This window comes from Petaurus breviceps, unplaced genomic scaffold (assembly GCF_028583685.1).
Source record: "Petaurus breviceps papuanus isolate PSGF00001 unplaced genomic scaffold, PetGlider_PUasm1.0 98, whole genome shotgun sequence".
NCBI lineage: Eukaryota > Metazoa > Chordata > Mammalia > Diprotodontia > Petauridae > Petaurus > Petaurus breviceps.
In genome coordinates this window covers 30,993,492-31,012,556 of record NW_027187460.1, presented here as the reverse complement: position 1 = coordinate 31,012,556, position 19,065 = coordinate 30,993,492, and the positions used below count along the sequence as shown (strand labels likewise).

Sequence of the window (19,065 nt, the reverse complement as noted above, 5' to 3'; positions counted from 1 at the left end):
TGCATTCGTTTGATTTTTTAAAATCTGCATCTCATGTCCTTTTGTGGTGCAAATACAAACTCTTGAAGGTATGGGCCTCAACCTCCCCTTTTATCAACATTGCATTTAAGCATCTTTTATAGTGCTAACACACAATATTTAGTATAGCTCACTTGGTTAACAAAAGCAAATGTTATGTAAACTTGCTTAACCTAACTTTGTTAAACTACTGATTTTTTTAAATTGATTTTCAAATACTTTTTTTTCTTAAATGATATTAAATGCATCAACATCAAATAGCCAAAACAAACCACACTTTTGCCTAGTAGTTATGTACAAACTGAAGCAACTGAATCTGGTTAACATTTTGGCTTTTTAGAGTAATTCCTCTTTAAATAAAGTATTAAGACAAACTGCTCAAAAATGTACTTTGAAAGTATCTCTAATAACAGTGGAAGTCATCAACTTTGTTCTCTGTACTGTGACAGTTTTTCCCTTTTGGCTAGACATAACAGAAGAAACATTAATGTAATACAAGACTTTTAAACTAGCGAAAAATCCTGGAAATAAGCTGGGACTTGAAGGAAACCCAGGGAACCTAGGAGGCAGAGATGTGAGGAGGGAGAATTTCAGGCATGGAGACAGCCAAAGACAATGCTTAGAGTCGGAAGATGGAGCATCTTGTTTGAGAAATAGCTAGGAAGCCAGTGTCTCTGAATCACAGAGTGTGCAGAGGTGACTAAAATGTAAGAAGACTGGAAAGGTAGGAAGGGAACAGGTTATGAAGGGGTTTGAAAGCTTGGTAGGAGACATCATAGAAAACTGTAGGAATTTATTGTGTAGGAGAGTGACATGGACAGACCTGTACTTAGGAAGATTATTTTGGCAGCTAAGTGGAGGAGGGACTACAGTGGGAAAAGATTTGTAGAAGAGAGACTAGCTAGCAGGTTATTCAATAGTTCAGTCATGAGGTGATGACTTTGCAGGGCAAGCATATGTGAGAGTTGCTACAAAGGTAAAATTGATTTGAGACTCATTATCAGAGATGATAATTGAATACATGGAAGCAGAGATCATCACCTCGAGAAATAGGAGAGAGAAGAGGGACCAGGACAGAGTCCCATGGGACACCCAATTAGTGGGGCATGATCTGGATGAAAAGTCCAGCAAAGGAGATTAAGAAGTAGTCAGATAACTCTGAGGTACTACATCTCACCAGTCAGATTGGCTAAAATGACAAAACAGGAAAATGGTAAATGCTGGAGAGGATGTGGAAAAACTGGAACACTAATGCATTAGTGGTGGAGTTGTGAACTGATTCAACTATTCTGGAGAGCAATTTGTTGTTGGTTTTTTTAATATGTGTTAATTTATTTAATTATTAGCATTTATAATGCTATTTACCACTGTTAAATCATTGCTGTGACATACTGAATGTTTTCCTTCCAATTCACTCAATGAGATAAAAAATAAATATTAAAACTATCTCTTTGTGACATAGAAATAGATAAAAAAAATTCTTAATGACTTGTATGTTCTTTCCAACAGTGTAGATTTCAACCCATTGAGGGCTGTTTGTCCTGTTCAGCGTTTATCCATGTCCTCCCATAAGTTAGTCGAGGAGGGTTCAGTCAATGTCCTAGTGGTCTTTGATTTCTCCTGACATCACAAGGGAAAAGGGCAGATCTCTTGGGTTGTCCATCCATCATACTTGGCCACAGGAACAATCCCTATCTTTTTAGCCATTTCCCCAATGTCATTCTTTATTCTAGTCCCCCTTCCAAGTGTGTCTGTTGCCCAGATGTTGCCCATAACATGCAGTTAGATTGTCAGCCTACAGACATTGTCAACCAGTAAATAAACATTCATTAAGAATGTAAGCGCTGATCACTGTGCTAAGTGTCGGCAATACAGAGAAAGGTGAAAGTTCCTACTCTAAAAGAACTCACAATCTGGTGGGAACACCACAACTATGTGCAAACAAGTTACATACAGGACAAAGTGGAGATAACAGAGGAAAAGCATCAGATTTAAGAAGGAATGGGAAAATCTTCCTATAGAAAGGGACATTTTATCTGTGACTTGAAGGAAATCAGGGAAGCCAGGAGGAAGATATTCCATGCACGGAGGATGGCTAGTAAAAGTGACTGGAGTCAGGAGATGGAAGTCATCTTGATCTATGAACAAGGAGGCCGATGTTGTTGGGTCACAGTATGTGTGTCTCAGGTGGGGAAAGGTGGCGTGGAATAAGGTGTAAGAAGACCCAAAAGGTGAGAAGTAGAGAGCAATTTGTAACTGTGCACAAAGGGCTATAAAAATGTGCATACCCTTTGACCCAACAATGCCACTTCTAGGGTTGTATCCCAAAGAGATCATAGAAGTGAAAGACCTGTATGTACAAAAATATTTATAGCAGCTCTTTTTTGTGGTGGCAGAGAATTGGAAATCAAGGGGATGCCCATCAATTGGGGAATGGCTAAACAAGTTATGGTATATGAACGTAATGGAATACTTTTGTGCTATGAGAAATGAGGAACAGACAGACTTCATAACCTGGAGAGGCTTATATAAACTGATGTTGAGAGAAGCGCAGAAACAGGAGAAATTTGTACACAATTATAGATATATCATATGTGTGATGACTAACTTTGGGCTCCTCTCAATGCAAGGTTATAACACAACTCCAAAAGGCTCATGATGGAAAGGGATAGCCACATCCAGAGAAAGAATTAGTCTCAATGCAGATTGAAGCAAATTACTTGCTCTCTCTCTTTTTTGTTTTGTTTCTTCTTTCTCATTGTTAACTCCATTGGTTATAATTCTTCTTTACAACTTGACTAATGTTTAATGTGCAGGTATTTTGTAGATTCTATATTTGATTGAATGCCACCATGGGAGTTGGGGGGGAGGAGAGGAAGGGGGAGAAAATTAAAAACTCAAGGGATTGTGGAACTTAATGTTGTAAACTAAAAGTAAATACATATTTTTTTTCAAATGACCAAAAAAAAAAGTAGTAAGTTTACCAAGAAGTTGAAATAGGGAAGGGGGCGTGAAGATAATGTAGCCAGTGAAGGGATAAGAGCCAGGCAAATAACAGAAGAACCAAAGTCATGATGAGGATGAACAACAAGGTTAGGCATGGTAAGGCACAGGGAAAAATGGAATGATAAAAGATTATAAGATATAGACATTCTGGAGCTTGTGAACAAGGAAATGGAATTCTTGTAGGCCATGATCATAGCAGGGGTATGGCCAACTCTGTATGCAGCTGAACTAGAGTGGAAGCAGTCATGAAAATTGACTAGGCTAAGGAACTGGGAAGTTAGGGTATTTGAGTAGATATGACTAAAAACAGTTCAGAAAACTAACCAATTCATTTAAAAAGTAGGTTATCTTTAGTGTCTAACACCCATAGTTCTGACTTCTGCAAGGAAGTGGAGTAGGAACCTCATGTATCTCCTCTTTGGGGCTAAGTTGGTCATTGTTTCTATCCTTCTTTCATGTTTTTAAGTCATTACATATATTCCTGGTTATACTTCCTTTTGTGTCAGTTCACAAATCCCATGCCTGTCTGTATTCATCACATTCAGCATTTAAAATGCAGTAATATTCTATTACATTAATATACTACAACTTGTTTACTCTTAAACTGACAAGCATTTACTTTATTTCCAGTTCTTTGCTATTTTGAAAGGTGCTACTGAATCTTGTGATTTAAAAGGGCCTTATTAAACTTAAATTTTCATTTTTATTAGCAACCTGACAAACATCAACAGACATGACATTTTCCTATACAAGAAAAAAAAAACAAAACAGAAAAAGAACTGTGTATGAAACTATGAATCTTCACTAAGTTCAGCTTGACTTTTTTTTTGTATATTTCCAATTTAACATGGTAGTTCCAAAATTCCCCTTCTGTGTTTTCTTAACTTCCCTTTGATTTTTTCTGCTTAATTTTTAATAATTCATTGAAGACCATTTCCTTTTCTTCCTTTAGTATTAGTATCACCTCCAAATCCCTCTTAACCTCCCCCTAAAAAAGTTCTCCTGTGTAGCAAATTAAGTATAGGCATGTAAAGCAACTTCTCACATTGGTCATGTCTGAAAATATATGTTTCATTCTGCACCTCTAGTCCATCAATTTACTCCCAAGAAGTGGGAAGCACGTCTTTTGGAATCATGATTGATCACTGCATGAATCAGAGTTCTTAAGCCTTTCACAGTTGCTTTCCTTTACAATGTTATAGTTGCACAAATTGTTGTCCTGTTCTGCTCACATAACTTTGCATCAGTTCATACAATTCCTCTCAAAATTTCTCTGAATCCATCCCCTTTTTCACTTTTATGGGACAATAATTTTTTTTATTATATTCACATATTATAATTTTGCTCACATATTCCCCTTTGTTTTCATTGGAACCTTTTTATCATAGACCTTCATGGCATACATTCCTAGCAATTTTCCTCTAGTTTTTAAAGTTATCTTCTTTTTCGTATTGTCTCATCTATTTCTTTATCCAATCATATGCTGTATCCCCCATATCAGAATGCAATTTTTTTGGGTAGCAAGAACTTGTTTCATTTGTTTTTTTTTTTAAAGTGCCTATGGGGTAAAATTGAATTTAAAGGAAAAACACTTTAAAGAGCACTTATTGAAGGGTAGCAGTCTTTTCACAGAACAAAACAAACAAAAAACCTGCTACAATTATGGATCTGATCCATTTAGAAATTTTGGACTTTTTGTATATTACATGATAGTGGGCATAGATCACCTTTTCTTGATTATAATTATAACCAAAGGTTTTCCATCTTTGTAGAACCTGATAGGCTTTGGTTTATATTCTTTGGAATAGCCTTTGAGAAATCAAGGTTGCCTCTAAGTCAATCAAGAGAGTGGCATGTTAATTTTTTTAAAAACCTAAACCACCCAACAGACAGGTACAACTTATCATCTTCCCCCTAAAAGCTTCTCCTAGACACCAATTTCTCTGTTGATGGCACCAGCACTCACTCTCAAACACTCATGTTTGAAACTTATTTTTCTCATTGCCCACATCTCATCCAATTCAATAAACACTTATTAAGTCACTGTGCAAAGTACTGAAGATTCTAATAAGAAAAAAGCTTCCACAGAATTCCTGTTTATAATCTAAGGCGGGAACACAGAAGGAAGATTAAGACATACACAAGCATAGCACAACATGGAGTGATACAAGGGCAAAAAAGTGGCCTAGACAAAGCCTTATAATGTTGAGAATCAACCACTTTTAGCTGGTGCATATGAAGACAAAAACAAAACCATTTCTGCCCTCAGGAGCTTTGCACATCCTTCAGTGAATCTGAGATCTCAGCAAGGTGGGTCCTCCTTTCAGTACTGCAGATCATAACCCATCTGTGCTTTCTCATCCTACAAGATGCTTGTCCATGTCTTCTTAATGGATTGTGAAAGAATAGCAGTAATGGAAGAAAGCAGAGCTAAGAACTGTAGTTTTTATATAAACATGACCATAACTATTAGTAGTCAAAATGTGAGATCTTTGCCCAGTGACCAGTGAATACATTCAGCTAGAAAAATTGAACCATATTTCCACAGATCAATTTAAAATACTTCTTTAGATCTCAACATTCTGTGGGAACCAGTGTCAATTGGAATGTCCATTTTTTTCCTCACTACATCAACATGACCAGCCCACATCCTTTTCTGATCATAGATTTCCTGGATGATAACCTTCTGTGCTTCACAAAGTTATTCTCTCATGCTTTACCATACTGTTGAGGTAACTCTGGGTTCTAAAGTATCATGCCAATGAAATCCAAGATTTGGTCGTCATGCCAGAAAGATTGAGTATAATTTCCCAGACTGTCTGATTTACAAGAGTCAGCTTAAGTACAGAAAGGCTCATCACTAGTAGGATAACCCCCTGGGTAATAAATTCCTTGGTCCCTGGCAACCCATAAAAAAAGAAAAACACACAAAGGCCTCCCCACCTTCCCCATTTCTCTGTTGCCCTTTGGTTCAACTGTAATGTCAGTTCTTCAGAAACAACGACTTACAACAAGAGGATATGACTGGAAGAATACTGATGATTTTAAAATGTTCATGGGTAAAATGAAATGTTTTGTATGATTTTCCCATGTATAATGGTATCATATTTCTTACCTTCTCAATGGGTTGGAGGAATGGCTGGAAGGAGGGAATTTGGAACTTACACATTTTAAAAAATGAATGCAAAAAATAATAAAAAGAAAATTAAAACAAAAAATGTTGTTATAGGGTTTTTGTCCCAGTCAATAGTTTAAGATCGCTGAAAATCCTATGCAGTTTCTCAAATTAAATCCAGTCTACTTTTTCCCCCATATTCTACTCTGGCCCTAAGTCACAATTCATCTGCAGTATCTGTCCAAGTATAAGCACTAATGGGTACATACAATGTGCTATCATCCAATTACATGCCACTTTCTAGACAAGAGAAATTACCCATTTGGGTCTTCCTATGTGGATTGTTAAACTGATGTCTTGCTTAATGCACTCAGTATAGTATACTTTGTGAATAAGAGCATCTGAGGGACTTCAACATCTGCAAGATATCTACCTCATCCAATGACTACACTGGACATCCTCCATAAGAGTGAACAGCTTCTTGCTTTATAATATACTGCTTTACTTTACTTTTTTTATATTGCTTTACTTGATATACATAATCAGAGGATTGTTGATCAAAGTTATCTCTGTGCTTGCATTTATCAGGAAATTTTTATGATCCATATGCATGATAAATCTTGGTAGAGAAGAGGTTTTAAAACTATATATTTTTTTTTACTCAGACTTTTATCATCAAGAAGTAAACATGGCGGGACCTTTACATTCTCTGTATCTTTCAATCAGCTGTGTGACTGAAAATATGATCTGCAAAAAAATAACAGCCTGTTTCTTTGTCCCATATGTATCAATATTTATATTTATCTCCTTAATAAACCTTTAGACCATTCTCAGTTACATCTCTATGAGAGTGCTCTTCACGTATGTTCTCTGCAATGTTTTTTGGGGGTGGGGAGTGGGGGTGGTAATAATACCACCCATGATTTTTCCCATTCACTCTCTTCTCTTCATTCATAGATCTTGAAACTTATTTCTTAAGACTTTACTGTATTGTTTTCAGCACAGATCTCTTCTCTATGTACTTGGTCTGGTTCAACAGTTCTTCTTGTCTTCATCTTCTTTAGTAGACTTTCCACTTCCTAACTCAATGTATCAGGGACTGGGATGTTAGAGTCCACATGTGGTAGGTAGTTCCACTGTCACCAATGATGAAAAGAAAATGAAAAGAAATGCTGACAAATCCATTTCATATTTCATATGTTTACTATTCTCTTTCCAGTTTAATCTATTAATGCTATTTAGATGAGATAACTTAGCTGGGTGTCAGGCCAAACTTTTTTCAGAACCATTTGCACAGAGACTAAACACACCTGTGTCTTGTGATTGAAAGGAACTCTCAGATAAAGAATTCCCTTGCTACCAATGCAGGTCAGGGTGAGTTGCCTAGAGCTATAGCAAGGTTAAATGATTAGCCTAGGGTCATATAGCTAGTATATGTTATAGACTGAACTGGAACCCAGGTATCCTTGGTTTTGAACCTAGGAACTCTATCCATTATGGCATGATGCCTCTCCTATGGGTACTTAATATTAATTGAACTGAACAAATATTCTTAACTGACCAGGAGAGGAAAAAACATATGTAACCTCTGAAATTGAATAGAATCAAGAATCTCAGAGTTGGAAGTAATCTTAGATGTCACTTAAATCTATATCTTAAACCAAAATTCCCATTCAGCTGTCACGCAGCCTTTACTTGAAGACCTTTAGTGAGGGAGAATTTGCTACCCCTTGAGACAGACTATTTTATTTTTGATAATTCTAGTTATTAGGAAGTTTTATTTTCTAGTATTCTGCTTAAATCTGCCTCTCTAACTTCTACCCATTACCTTCTACTACTGCCCTCTGGGGCCAGTACTTTTTCCCTTTTCAGGAAAAAAACAAACAAAGCTCCCCACTAAATTACTTACATACACTTAAAAACTAGTAAGGATAATTCCAATTTTAGGATACTAAGGGATTTTGTTTTGCTTTAAAATTTTTGGCTTAAGAAAATGGAAAAAAATTCATTGAAAGAACTAACTACCAACTGCTGATTTTTATTACGTATGCAGACACATTTCAGCTAGGTGACTTTTTTCTTTTGCTTTGTCAAATAATTATTTTTAAAAGCTATCAAACATCAGAGCAATATCAAACGCTGAGCCTGTAAAGGACATGGGACTGGAAAAAATAATTATTTACGACTCTGTAGAATTAACATTATTGAAATGGAAACACAACAAATATGTTCAAAGGCTAAATTTTACAATACTTGAAGCACAACTTATTGCAGCAACTAAAAACATTAAAAAAAAACCCTGCTGTCAAACAGAACTCAGACTACATTTAGCAAAGGTTAAAAAAGGAGCAATTTAATTATTACAGTTTACAGAGTGCTCTATGAAGTTATTAAAAAGTGAAAAAAAATAGTGCATTAAATTGCTGCAGTCTTTACATCGTAAAAATAAAAGTTAACAGTAGTATGAAAAAAGCCATCCACAAAGCCAGAAGTCTGTAGTGAATAGATCAGCTAAATTGTAGTATTTTGGAAATACTTATAAAGCCATATTTAAAAAATAAAAAATAACCATTTATAAAAACAAAAGCAGCATGCATATCCAAGACTCTTCCATAACTTCTTCTTAGTTGACAAGTGTTTAGGTAAAAATCAAAAGCTTAATATTCATCATTCATTAAATTAGGTGAAACAAACTAGCTAAGCCCACTAGATCTGGTCATTCAGAAAAGCATTTTAAGAACAAAAAACTCAACTAAACTTTTCTTCCATGTAGACAGCACATTTTTAAAAAATGGTCCTATAGTCACAAACAAAAAAGTGTCCCCCTAAATAGGAATGAAAAGCACCAGTCTTTTACAAATAAGTTAATATGAACTTTCAGTCTCTTGATATGGCAAAATAGTTGTTAATACTACAATAATTTGCAAGCGAAAGCTAGCTTTTAAATGGCTAATGATACTTGCTAGTTTAGGAATTTCTTCTATAGCCACTGAAATTGTTATAGAAGGTAGAACTTGACTTGGAATTCTAGAAAATTCTGGACTGATGCATTATCTGTACATTATTTTACATTATTGTTAAAAACACTCACTAAGTATATATTTACTATATAATTCTTTTTCACATTTTTGGTACAAAGTTTATTTCAGAGATTCTCTCTGTAAATTCTTATGCCGGCTTTTTCTCTTATTCAGTACATCATTTTCTTCAGTTTAATGAAAAGTAAAATCAGCCTTTTATTAAAGTAGAAACAGGAGTATTACAGATATTGATAGTAGCATCCAATGATGTATCAATGATGTATCCAATGATTTCAACTTGAAAAAGCCAATGACATAGGCCCTGTGGCTTAGGGTTCCAAAATGTATAAATATGTTGCATTTTCATTTATGGATAAGTTGTACAAGCACATGCACAACTTTCAACATTAGTGCAGGGCCTGATAAATAAGACACAGAAATAAATCAGTTTTTTCCTTTTTTTTTTTTTTAACTGTTTCTAAGAACTTTTACTCTGTAAAATGTTTGGTCACTCAAAGCTATAAGCTTAATCACATATCAAAGAACACAGGCAATAAAGCCCATCTTACTAGAACATACAGTATTAAGCTGGACAAAATAATAAGAGGACAAAATCTAGTGGTCATTTAATTCCCTCAAAGAAGCCTAAGAAACAGAATGTTTCCATCCTGTATCTGAATAAAGATGTACTGTATTAAAATCTGAATTTTTACAAGTTGTCTTTTAATCAGTGTTTTATTTACAATGCAGAACTTCCGCCAACTGCAGTAGTTTAACTTTGGCACAACACTAAGTTCCATTCCTTTTGAGTATTCAATCCTATGTTATGAGAATGTGTGTATGTCCAAAAATATCCTCAGTTTCATAAAAGATTAGGCCCATTCACAGTAAATCAGATATCTTGATTTCAAGAATTGAGTCCCCTTCACCACTGTAGGTAACTATAAAGGAAAAAACATGAGACTGAAAAAGTCAAGAAAAAAATGTTAGTCAAAAGCATATCTGAATTTTTCTTAAAGCACTTTAGACATAACTATAGGAAAAATTTAACTATAAATGAATACCTCCTTCATGCTATTACTGAAATTACTTGCCATGCACAGTTTATAAAATGCATTAGATTTCATGTATAGCTAATATATGTATAAACTGTATACATACAATGGTCTTGCATATAATAACTTTTACTTATATAAGTGGGGCCTATAATAATTTATCAAAGATTAGTTTAAAAAATTAGATTCTACTTATTTACATGCTTTGTGACACATATGTATAAATGTGTTTTTATGTATATATAGAAGGGACACTGAGGAGCAGAGGGACTGGTATGCTTTTTTATGTGCAAGACCATACACACATATACGTATGTATTATATATTTGTATGTATGTATGCATGTGTGTATGTCCATGTACACAAAGTGTACTTTATTCTGTCTGATAAGATTAATCCATATTTTTACTACACTAGCAGAATTGGCTATTTGAAATAAAATTGTGATGGGTCCTTTTATAAAGTGAAAAATTCTCTTATAATGTATATTATTTCTAAATACAGATTTATTTTAGAAGGGTATCCTATCTACCTGGCACACAAATGCATATATAATATACATAAGTTTTTTTTAAAACTGTAGGGTTGTCATGTGAATTTTCTGAATAAAATTACTATTATTATATTTACCATGCAATATAAATACTGCAAACTTGTTAAAGTAATATTACACATTAGAATAATGCAAAGAGTTTCATATTTTCAGTAGATTTCAATCCCTTCCCAAAAAGTGTATCAGGGTATATAAGATAAAGAAATCAACACAGCAGCAATCTGGCTGATTTATTTTGGTTGCATACGTATTGTCTTTTTTAGAAATATGGAGAAAGAAAGTATGTTAAAAGCATTTTGTGCATCTGGATCAGAAGAATGGCTTAAATATTTCTGATACTATAAAAAGGCAAAGGGAACTTTAGGATTAATCTATGCAAAATGTTTTAAGTTATGACTTATAATACTTATGTTATACTTTGTCATCAGAAATGGAATTTATACTATTTAACAAAGTTGCATTTTTAGTTTCATCTGTCTTCATGGTTAAAAATGTTAAATTTTAAAAACTAAAAAGGGATCGTTCAGTAACCATAGATAGAATGCTTGTGAATCTGGGAATAACATGAAAGGCAAGAGTAAACAGACTAAGAGTAGAAAGTTATGGTTTTGAGAATGAGGGAGAATGTGCTAAGGAAAGAGATAACTATGTATATATGTACTGTGTGCACAAGAGTGAGAAAAGGATCTTTTCCCTCCTCTACTTTATTTTGAGAACATTACAATATTATCAGACAGCATAATCCTACTTTTAGTGAATGTCCAACTGTATTGATACACTAACATATTTTATGATTGCTGTATCATTTTTAAACTGTATTTCTATCTTTGAAATAAATGAAATGTTTCAAAAAGTTAAGTTAAGGTAACTATATGGATGAATATTAACAGTAATAACCTTTGAGTATCTACATTTCTAACTTGAAATAAATTTTGCAACTTAAAACTACAGAAAAGTTATAAACAACTGAATTTTATAGAGGAATTAGAATTTGGGGAAATGGCCAGACTTTAGGGGTACTTCATTCTATAAGGTTCCAAGTTCATAGTTGGGCAAAGCCTTCATTTGGACAGGTAAGATGAAAACAAGCACTGGAGCCAAAAGGCTGGAACAAGTTTCAGCTCTGTAATCTCCCAGATGATTCAACATCTGCAAACTTCAATCTCATCTGCAATATGGGAATGATAATAAATCTTTACTTCCCAGGGTGTTCACAAGAAAAGCATTGTGAACTGCTACACACTATATAAGTGTGAACTCTTTTTATGAGATACTTTTAGCCTTGTACTCTAGAGATCTCATTACAAGGAGAATTCCCAGTGTTGATCTCCAAGACACCAGACATGGTTTTCAGCCCTTCTTAAACTGTCACAATGCTGAAGGAGTTGCGAGTGGAAAAAGTTTAAGAAGCCCTGCAGTATAGATAATTTTTAAAAAACCTGCCTAATCAAATAAAAATTCTGATATGGAATGGAATAGGTCAGTTCGTTTTTAATTGAAGAGATGACTACTCTTACTACATCTTACATTCTTAACTAAAAGGCTAGTAAGTTTAGTGGGTGATAGAAAGCAACAGTTAGAGTTCAGTAAAATCTGAAACACAATAAGAAAAAATAAATAAATACCCATTTTCACCTAGTTTCCTAAAACTGAGCAATCCTCACCCCTGTAGTTATTCTTTCCTTCGGATATACTTTTCCCCTTCTTTTTAGTTTTCGTTTTTGAATTCTTTCCTTAAATAGGCAAAAAATGAAGCTTTAATGAAGGGTGGGTTGCAAAAAAAAAATGAAAACACTTTAGTATTTCTAGTTTTGATCATCAAGTCTCCTCCCCCAAAGGAGTGGGAAAAAATTTAAAACAATTAAAATACATTTACATATAATATTTAGTGGGAAGAGATATGTACTTTAAACAATATATACTATTGAATGACACTGGGGACCATTAATTGTGGATGGAATAGAAAATGCTCAGTCTTGGTATGAGAATAAGCATATTCCTTTTAGTTAATCTGGGAACAAAGTACTTGTTGGCCATGCTAATAGAATCTGATCCATTCGTTAAATGAAGGAAAAGTAACCTTAGAAGCTGTTACATCTCAAAGTCACTTAAACAAAGTGACGTTTCCAAATGTATATAACTGAACTGTGCATGTACGTGTATTTAAAAAACTTACATTTTAATCATCTGATTTGGAGAGTTTCCTCTTAACATGTCGTGGGGGTTCCCAGGTGTCACTGTCATCTGTTTCTTCATCATCTTCTTCCTGATCATCTATTATCTCATCATCATCTTCATTCTCCTCAAACAGTTCTATTCCTAACTCAGATCTTCTTTGTCTTTCTGCAAACCACTCTCTGACCTGCTCATAACCCATGTGTGATTTAGCAACAAGTTCATCAAGGTCTTGCTCATTAAGAAATTTGTGCTTCATATAATAATCCTTAAGTATTGCAGTTCCAGTTTTAAATTTTATGAGTGATGGTCCTCGGTCCCAGTTGTTTATCCTTTTGCTTCCTCTAGGCCTCCCACGGGGTCTTCCCCTCCCTCTTCCCTTTGGTCTTCCTCTCCCCCTTCTCCTAAAGGAAGCCTGTCCATTCATGCTATTTGAACTGGCACTCTGATAGTAATAGTACCATTTTAAATTCCCATTTTTCCAAGCATATCGTGTATCTCCAAACCAACTAACAATATCTGTTCTAGCAAGCCCACTTTCCTCTGCCAGCTTGTCGTATTCTTCTGGTGATGGCCACTGTGTTCGAACAAATGCACTTTTAAGTATGTGCAACTGCTCTGGTGATTTTTTACACACTTTGTTTGTGGTGGTCACTGACTTAGGTGCTGCAGATTCATCCTGAGGAGAAGTTTCTCCAGCTTCTTCTTTGGAACTGCCTGCATTGCTTTCATCTATTTCTGTCTTTTCTTCCTTTGAAGTTTTGGATTTCTTTCTCTCTGTAAACCAGGCATCAATTTCTCTCCTGGTAAGTTTGGTTTGTGCTCTTAACCTGTTTAATTCTTCATCAGTAAGTACAGGGTTATTGAGGAAACTTGCTTGGAGGATGCGCAACTGCTCTGAAGTTTTCTCTTTAAATTTTTGTGGAGTAAAGTCAGGGAAAGAATTCCCCAGCTGTTTAGGCTGTGGAGCAACAACTGTTGGGGACTCTGCAGTCTCATCACTAGAGTCAATAACAATAGGAGTACAAGCTTCACTGTTGAGATGGATACACTGATTACTCTTGGAATTTCTCTGATTATACCTTGTGTCACTAAACCACTTTTTGATCTCGCCTTTGGTTAGGCCTGTTATTTTCATAAGCCTGATCACTTCTGAGTCATGGGGAAACTGATTTTTAAGGTAGCTAACTTTTAATTCTGCCAGCTGTTCTTTTGTCTTTTTTGCCCGGATACCAAATGAATCGGGATTCACCAATGCAGTTTCATGCTTAATTAACTGAGGAGTTGGAGTTGGAGTTGGGGTTGGGGCTGGGGTTGGGGTTGGAGCTGGGGTTGATGCTGGCACTGGCACTGGTGCTGGGGCTGGCGCTGGCGGTGGGGCTGGAGTTGCAGCTACTGGCTTTGTTTCTGCAATAGGCTGAGCACTGTGCACCTGACTTTTCTGCATATGAGTCTGATTTGGAACTCCTGCAACCGTCAAAGCTATAGGTGTCGTTACTGGCAATTGGTTAGTGCCAGCTACTTGTGTAAGGACCAGACCTGGCTGACCAACTATTTGGCATGTCTGTAAAATGGAAGGTAAACCATTACTAGCTGCTGAAATGTGTGTAGGAATCACTGTTATTGTTTGTGGTACAGTATGTACTGTGCCATTGAATTGTTTTCTCCTTGCCTCCTCTACTTCTTCTGGAGTCCAACTAACACCATGTTTCAGGCGTTGGGCTGAAAACCATATCTTGATCTGTTCCTCTGTATATTTTGCTTGAGCAGATAGAACTGTAATTTCGGACATTGTTGGATAAGGGAATTTGTTGTAGGTGTTGAGCAAAAGGGGATTGTTATCCAAAGCAGCATTATAGGTAGGAATGCTGTTAAGAGGGATTAAAACTTTAGGAATCAAGTTAGAATTCTGCTGAGCTGATACAGCTGCTGTTATCACCTGTGCTAGCCCAGGCTGAAGAACTGCTGCTGGGGTAACTACTGTGTTTGTGGTATTTGGATGTATACTATTTACAATAGAAGTACTTGTATTAGACTCAGATGCTGATGAAGTTGGATTTTTTACTACTTCTTCATGACCTGATTTAGTTTCATTCTCTTTCTCTTCTGGAATGTCTTCAGAGTTATGGAAAACTGCAATCCGTTTATTTTCTACTTTATTTTTCATCATTTTCATTATAGGAGTTTTGCTGATAGAAATCCCTGATGAGGGAGTTTCTATAGATTCTACCTGATCTGAATTCTCCTCTTTAACAAAACTACCATCAAAAGTCAGATCATTAATTGTTTGTTCAAAGATTGTCTGATTATTTCGTTTCACCATAGTCAGCTTGAAATTCTCTTCTCCAGGATGATATTTCAAATTATGCTCTGAAAGCGCATCATATCTTTTGGTAAGAAAATTGCATTCAACACAAACATAGGATGAATTTAACACTATATTGGGATGCTCTGAATCTACATGAAAGGTAAACATGTTAAGATCTGGCGTTTGAAAAGTACAATATTTACATTCATAGCCACCTTCAACTTTTTTATTTTGTTGATTGTCAGAATCTACAAGTTCTTGAACATCTTCATCACTTGAGATACTTTCTGCTGCTGCATTTTCTATTGGTGTAAGTACAGGGGGACCTTCATCCAAGTCTGATATCAATTCTAGGTCTGGATCCTGTTCACTGGCAAGGACCATGCAAGGTGTTGTTGATTTTCTTTTGCTTGCCATTCTATTTCTGTAGGGAAAATCTCAACTGTGATTTAGTAAGCAATGAAGATCAAATTCCTTCAGTTATCTTCATTTGAAAAAAATGGCTTTTGGTTCTGTAAGTCCATCCCATTTGCAACTTTATCATAGTGCAATCAAGAAAAGAGCTTGTAGTTGGTAGTTGCAAAGCTGAGTTGCTGAAACTTCTGAAGCAAACATCCAATCACCTATATTAAAGAAAGCAAGTTTTACAGTGAATGATTATGGTTTTTAAATGAAGTACATCAACACTATAGAACTCAGTTATAAAACCCAGACAAAAACAAGTAATCATCAGTAATTATCATGTTTATAATAACTGACAATTACAAAGCACTTTATGGTTTGCAAATATACACACACACACACATGTTCAAATTTGATCCTTTCAGAAAATTAAGCAAAAATGGTTATCACAAAGTTTATACAATGTATTAGAGCTGATGTACTTTCTTCAGGGGAGAACTCCTTTGAACGAACCCTCATTTCAGAGCCCATTTGCCAAATTTGTTAGAATTTTGTAAAAATATAAGAGTAACCTGGCTTCCTAGACCAAATAACAGGATAGAGAAATATAGCTTCTCCATACCTTAAAAAGCCCTAAAGTAGAATACAGCAGAATACAAAGATGTTCATAATGACCACACTGAATATTGTTAAGAACTTCAACAATCTCTTTGGTTTTTTAATTGGAAAGGAAATCTCCAGATTATGTACATTCTTTATAAACAATGACCATCTGGAACTGCAAATCAACAAATATTTATCAAGCACTTACTCTGTCAGGTGTATGCTGGGCATTAGAGATACAAAGACAAATATGAAATCATCCTTGCCCTCAAAGAGTTTGCATTCTATTGAGAAGATATTTACATATGTACAAAATAAAGATAAAGTAAATTTTGGGTATTAAGGGCTCTGGTAGCTGGGAGAATGGGAAGGGAAAGATTTCATATATAAAATAGTGCTTAAATAGAGTGTGGAAGGAAACGAGGATTCTAAGAAACTAAGGTGAGGAGGATAAGTATTCCTGGTATTCAGGGACAGCCAGTGCAAAGGTCAGAGACAAGAGATGTCCTGTGTGAGGAACAGTAAGAGGTCTGGCCAAAAGAGTGTAGAAAGTGGAGTAATGTAAAATAACAATGAAAAGGTAATTTAGGACTAGGTTATGAAATTCTCTAATTCACTTCCTGATGCCAATTGCACTCAGGATTTCCCTCCCCTTCACTGTCTAATGCTTCCTTGGCCCTCAACGGCATCACTTCTACTCCTTCCCACCCATTTGCTGGTTTTCTCTGGCAGTGTCCCTGGAATGATCCATTTCATCTAATCTTAACTCCTCCCAAAAGGTCAGATATTGCTTCTAACCCTAAAGCTTACATTCTTGCTGTGGTTCCTGGGTTGAAACGACCAGGATAAGATATCCTGAATTAATCAATCTTATTTTGTTAAAACATTCTCTACAGGATCTATGTGAAAAAGGAGAAGTAGGTGTTAGAGCATAAAATTGAAGAGAATTTTAATCCCTGTAAGTTGGTAAGGGAAAATGGCAGCCAGAATTCAAGAATCTGAAAATGAAAAGAGGGTAGCTGGGGAGCCAATTCAGGTTACAGAATCAGGGCCAGAGGCTTACACTAGGAGGAGAACTAGGATCTAGATTTTTACTTTTGTCTCTTGGGACTCCTTTCCTAAGCTATATCCCAATTATCAGGCACCCTCTTTAGTTTCTACTTCCTTGCTACATTAAAAGAGTACCTTAAATATTTCCATACATATGGGTACAGACAGGAAAACTACTGCTACGATAGATTGTTACAGACGTTATCAGAGACACTGTGTGATGAGGTCACTGTATTGTGGTTTGTTCTGTTTGTTTTTTAAGTTAATTTTCTTTGTTACAGGTTAGAGTTCAATTAGGAAGTGGTGGGGGCAGGGGAAAATATTAAGCAAAAGAAGTCTCTGAGGAAAATGAATGTCACCAATTTTATGTATGCAATGTACTAAAAGCTCAAGTACTTTCTTTAGGGGAGAACTCCTCAGGCCCTCATTCAGAGCCTATTTACCAAATAGGTAAAAAAAGCCAAGAGAAGGGAGTTATGTTTCCTTATCTGTTCTCCAGAATCATCACTGGTTTTTCACTTATGGCAAATTTGGGTTCCTTAAATTGGATGTTTTTACCCATTACAATATAGTGGTCATTACATAGATATATTATTCTCCTGGTTCCTTCTGCATCAGTTCAGACAAATCTTACCATGTTTTTATGAATTCCTTATGTTATTTCTTCCAAACCAATAACATTCCCTTACTTTCACATGCCCTGACTTTTTTCCCCAGCAATTCACCCACAGATGGGTATTCACTTGGTTTCTAGTTCTTTGCTAGTATACATGTACAGTAAATAGGAGTAAGTATAGGAGGAATGGTTAAGTATTTTCAGAAATGACCGTGTTCTTTTTTTTTTTTTTTGCTTTTTTGGAGGGCAATTGGGGTTAAGTGACTTGCCCAGTCACATGGCTAGTTTTTTTTTTGTGTGTGTTAAGTGTCTGGGGCCGGATTTCCTCCTGACTCCAGGGCCGGCACTCTACTCACTGCACCACCTAGCTGCCCCGAAATGACCGTGATGTAACAAAAGGCATTAACTGAGTTTTTTGTGAACATATAGAGGACAGGTGATATCAACCTCTTCTTTTTGGTCATGTGGGTATTAAGTGGTACAGTATTCAGAGGATCTGCTATATAGCTAAGCAGATTTTAGCTAAGCATTTTATCATTTTATTCTTGGGGAGAAAATGGAAAGATACAAGCTAGACAAAAGTACAATGAGATGAATTAGGAAATCTACAGAAAATTGACTTTGGGACAGGAAGCTCTAGATTGGTAGATCTAGATTCAAGTTCTGCCTATGACCTATACTGGCACTATGTGACCCTGGATAAGTCATTCAGTCTCTCCATGCACTAGGCAGAAGTGTCAAATTCAAACAGAATTGGATCCCTGTAGGTGTATCAGCAATGCCATATTCACAATGCCTATAGAGATTATAAATATGCTGATATAATTATCCATCACAAAATACGTCAGGTTTGCCATTTGGGGAAATAAACTAGAAAATTTATTAAGATACCAAAAGACTGAGTCCCAAAACCAGAAAGTGAAAGCCATCAGAGTAGTTATGACATTGGCACAGGTAGATAAAGTAGAAAGCACCCACATTCTCAAGCCTTTAAAACAGAACAGGCTACCTCAGGCAAAGGTCCTCCTCTCCCCACTCACAGCAACCACCCAGCGTCCTGGAAGCACGCTCCCAGCAGCTCCGGCCCCTGGCAGTCCTCAGCAGGAGTCCTAACTCAAAAAAAAAAAAAAAAAAAAAAAAAAAA

General features: G+C 35.7%; 1 protein-coding gene across 9 annotated transcripts in view; it reads right to left on the bottom strand.

Moving 5' to 3' along the window:
• Window positions 1–3,613: 3,613 nt before the first annotated feature.
• ZHX1 (zinc fingers and homeoboxes 1) overlaps window positions 3,614–19,065 on the bottom strand; it is a 43,442-nt gene continuing 27,990 nt past the window's right edge. For 4 of the 9 annotated variants that reach the window (XM_069080969.1, XM_069080976.1, XM_069080977.1 and 1 more), the window contains 2 exons: window positions 12,944–15,873; window positions 8,472–10,122 (listed from right to left, as the gene is read on the bottom strand). In XM_069080969.1, the coding sequence (XP_068937070.1) occupies window positions 12,947–15,667 (2,721 nt within the window). In that variant the 5' untranslated portion in view covers window positions 15,668–15,873 and the 3' untranslated portion in view covers window positions 8,472–10,122; window positions 12,944–12,946. Of the gene's footprint in view, window positions 7,276–8,471; window positions 10,123–12,943; window positions 15,874–18,930; window positions 19,035–19,065 lie in introns of those variants that run through there. The other 5 variants (XM_069080974.1, XM_069080975.1, XM_069080973.1 and 2 more) reach the window with 4 other exon arrangements.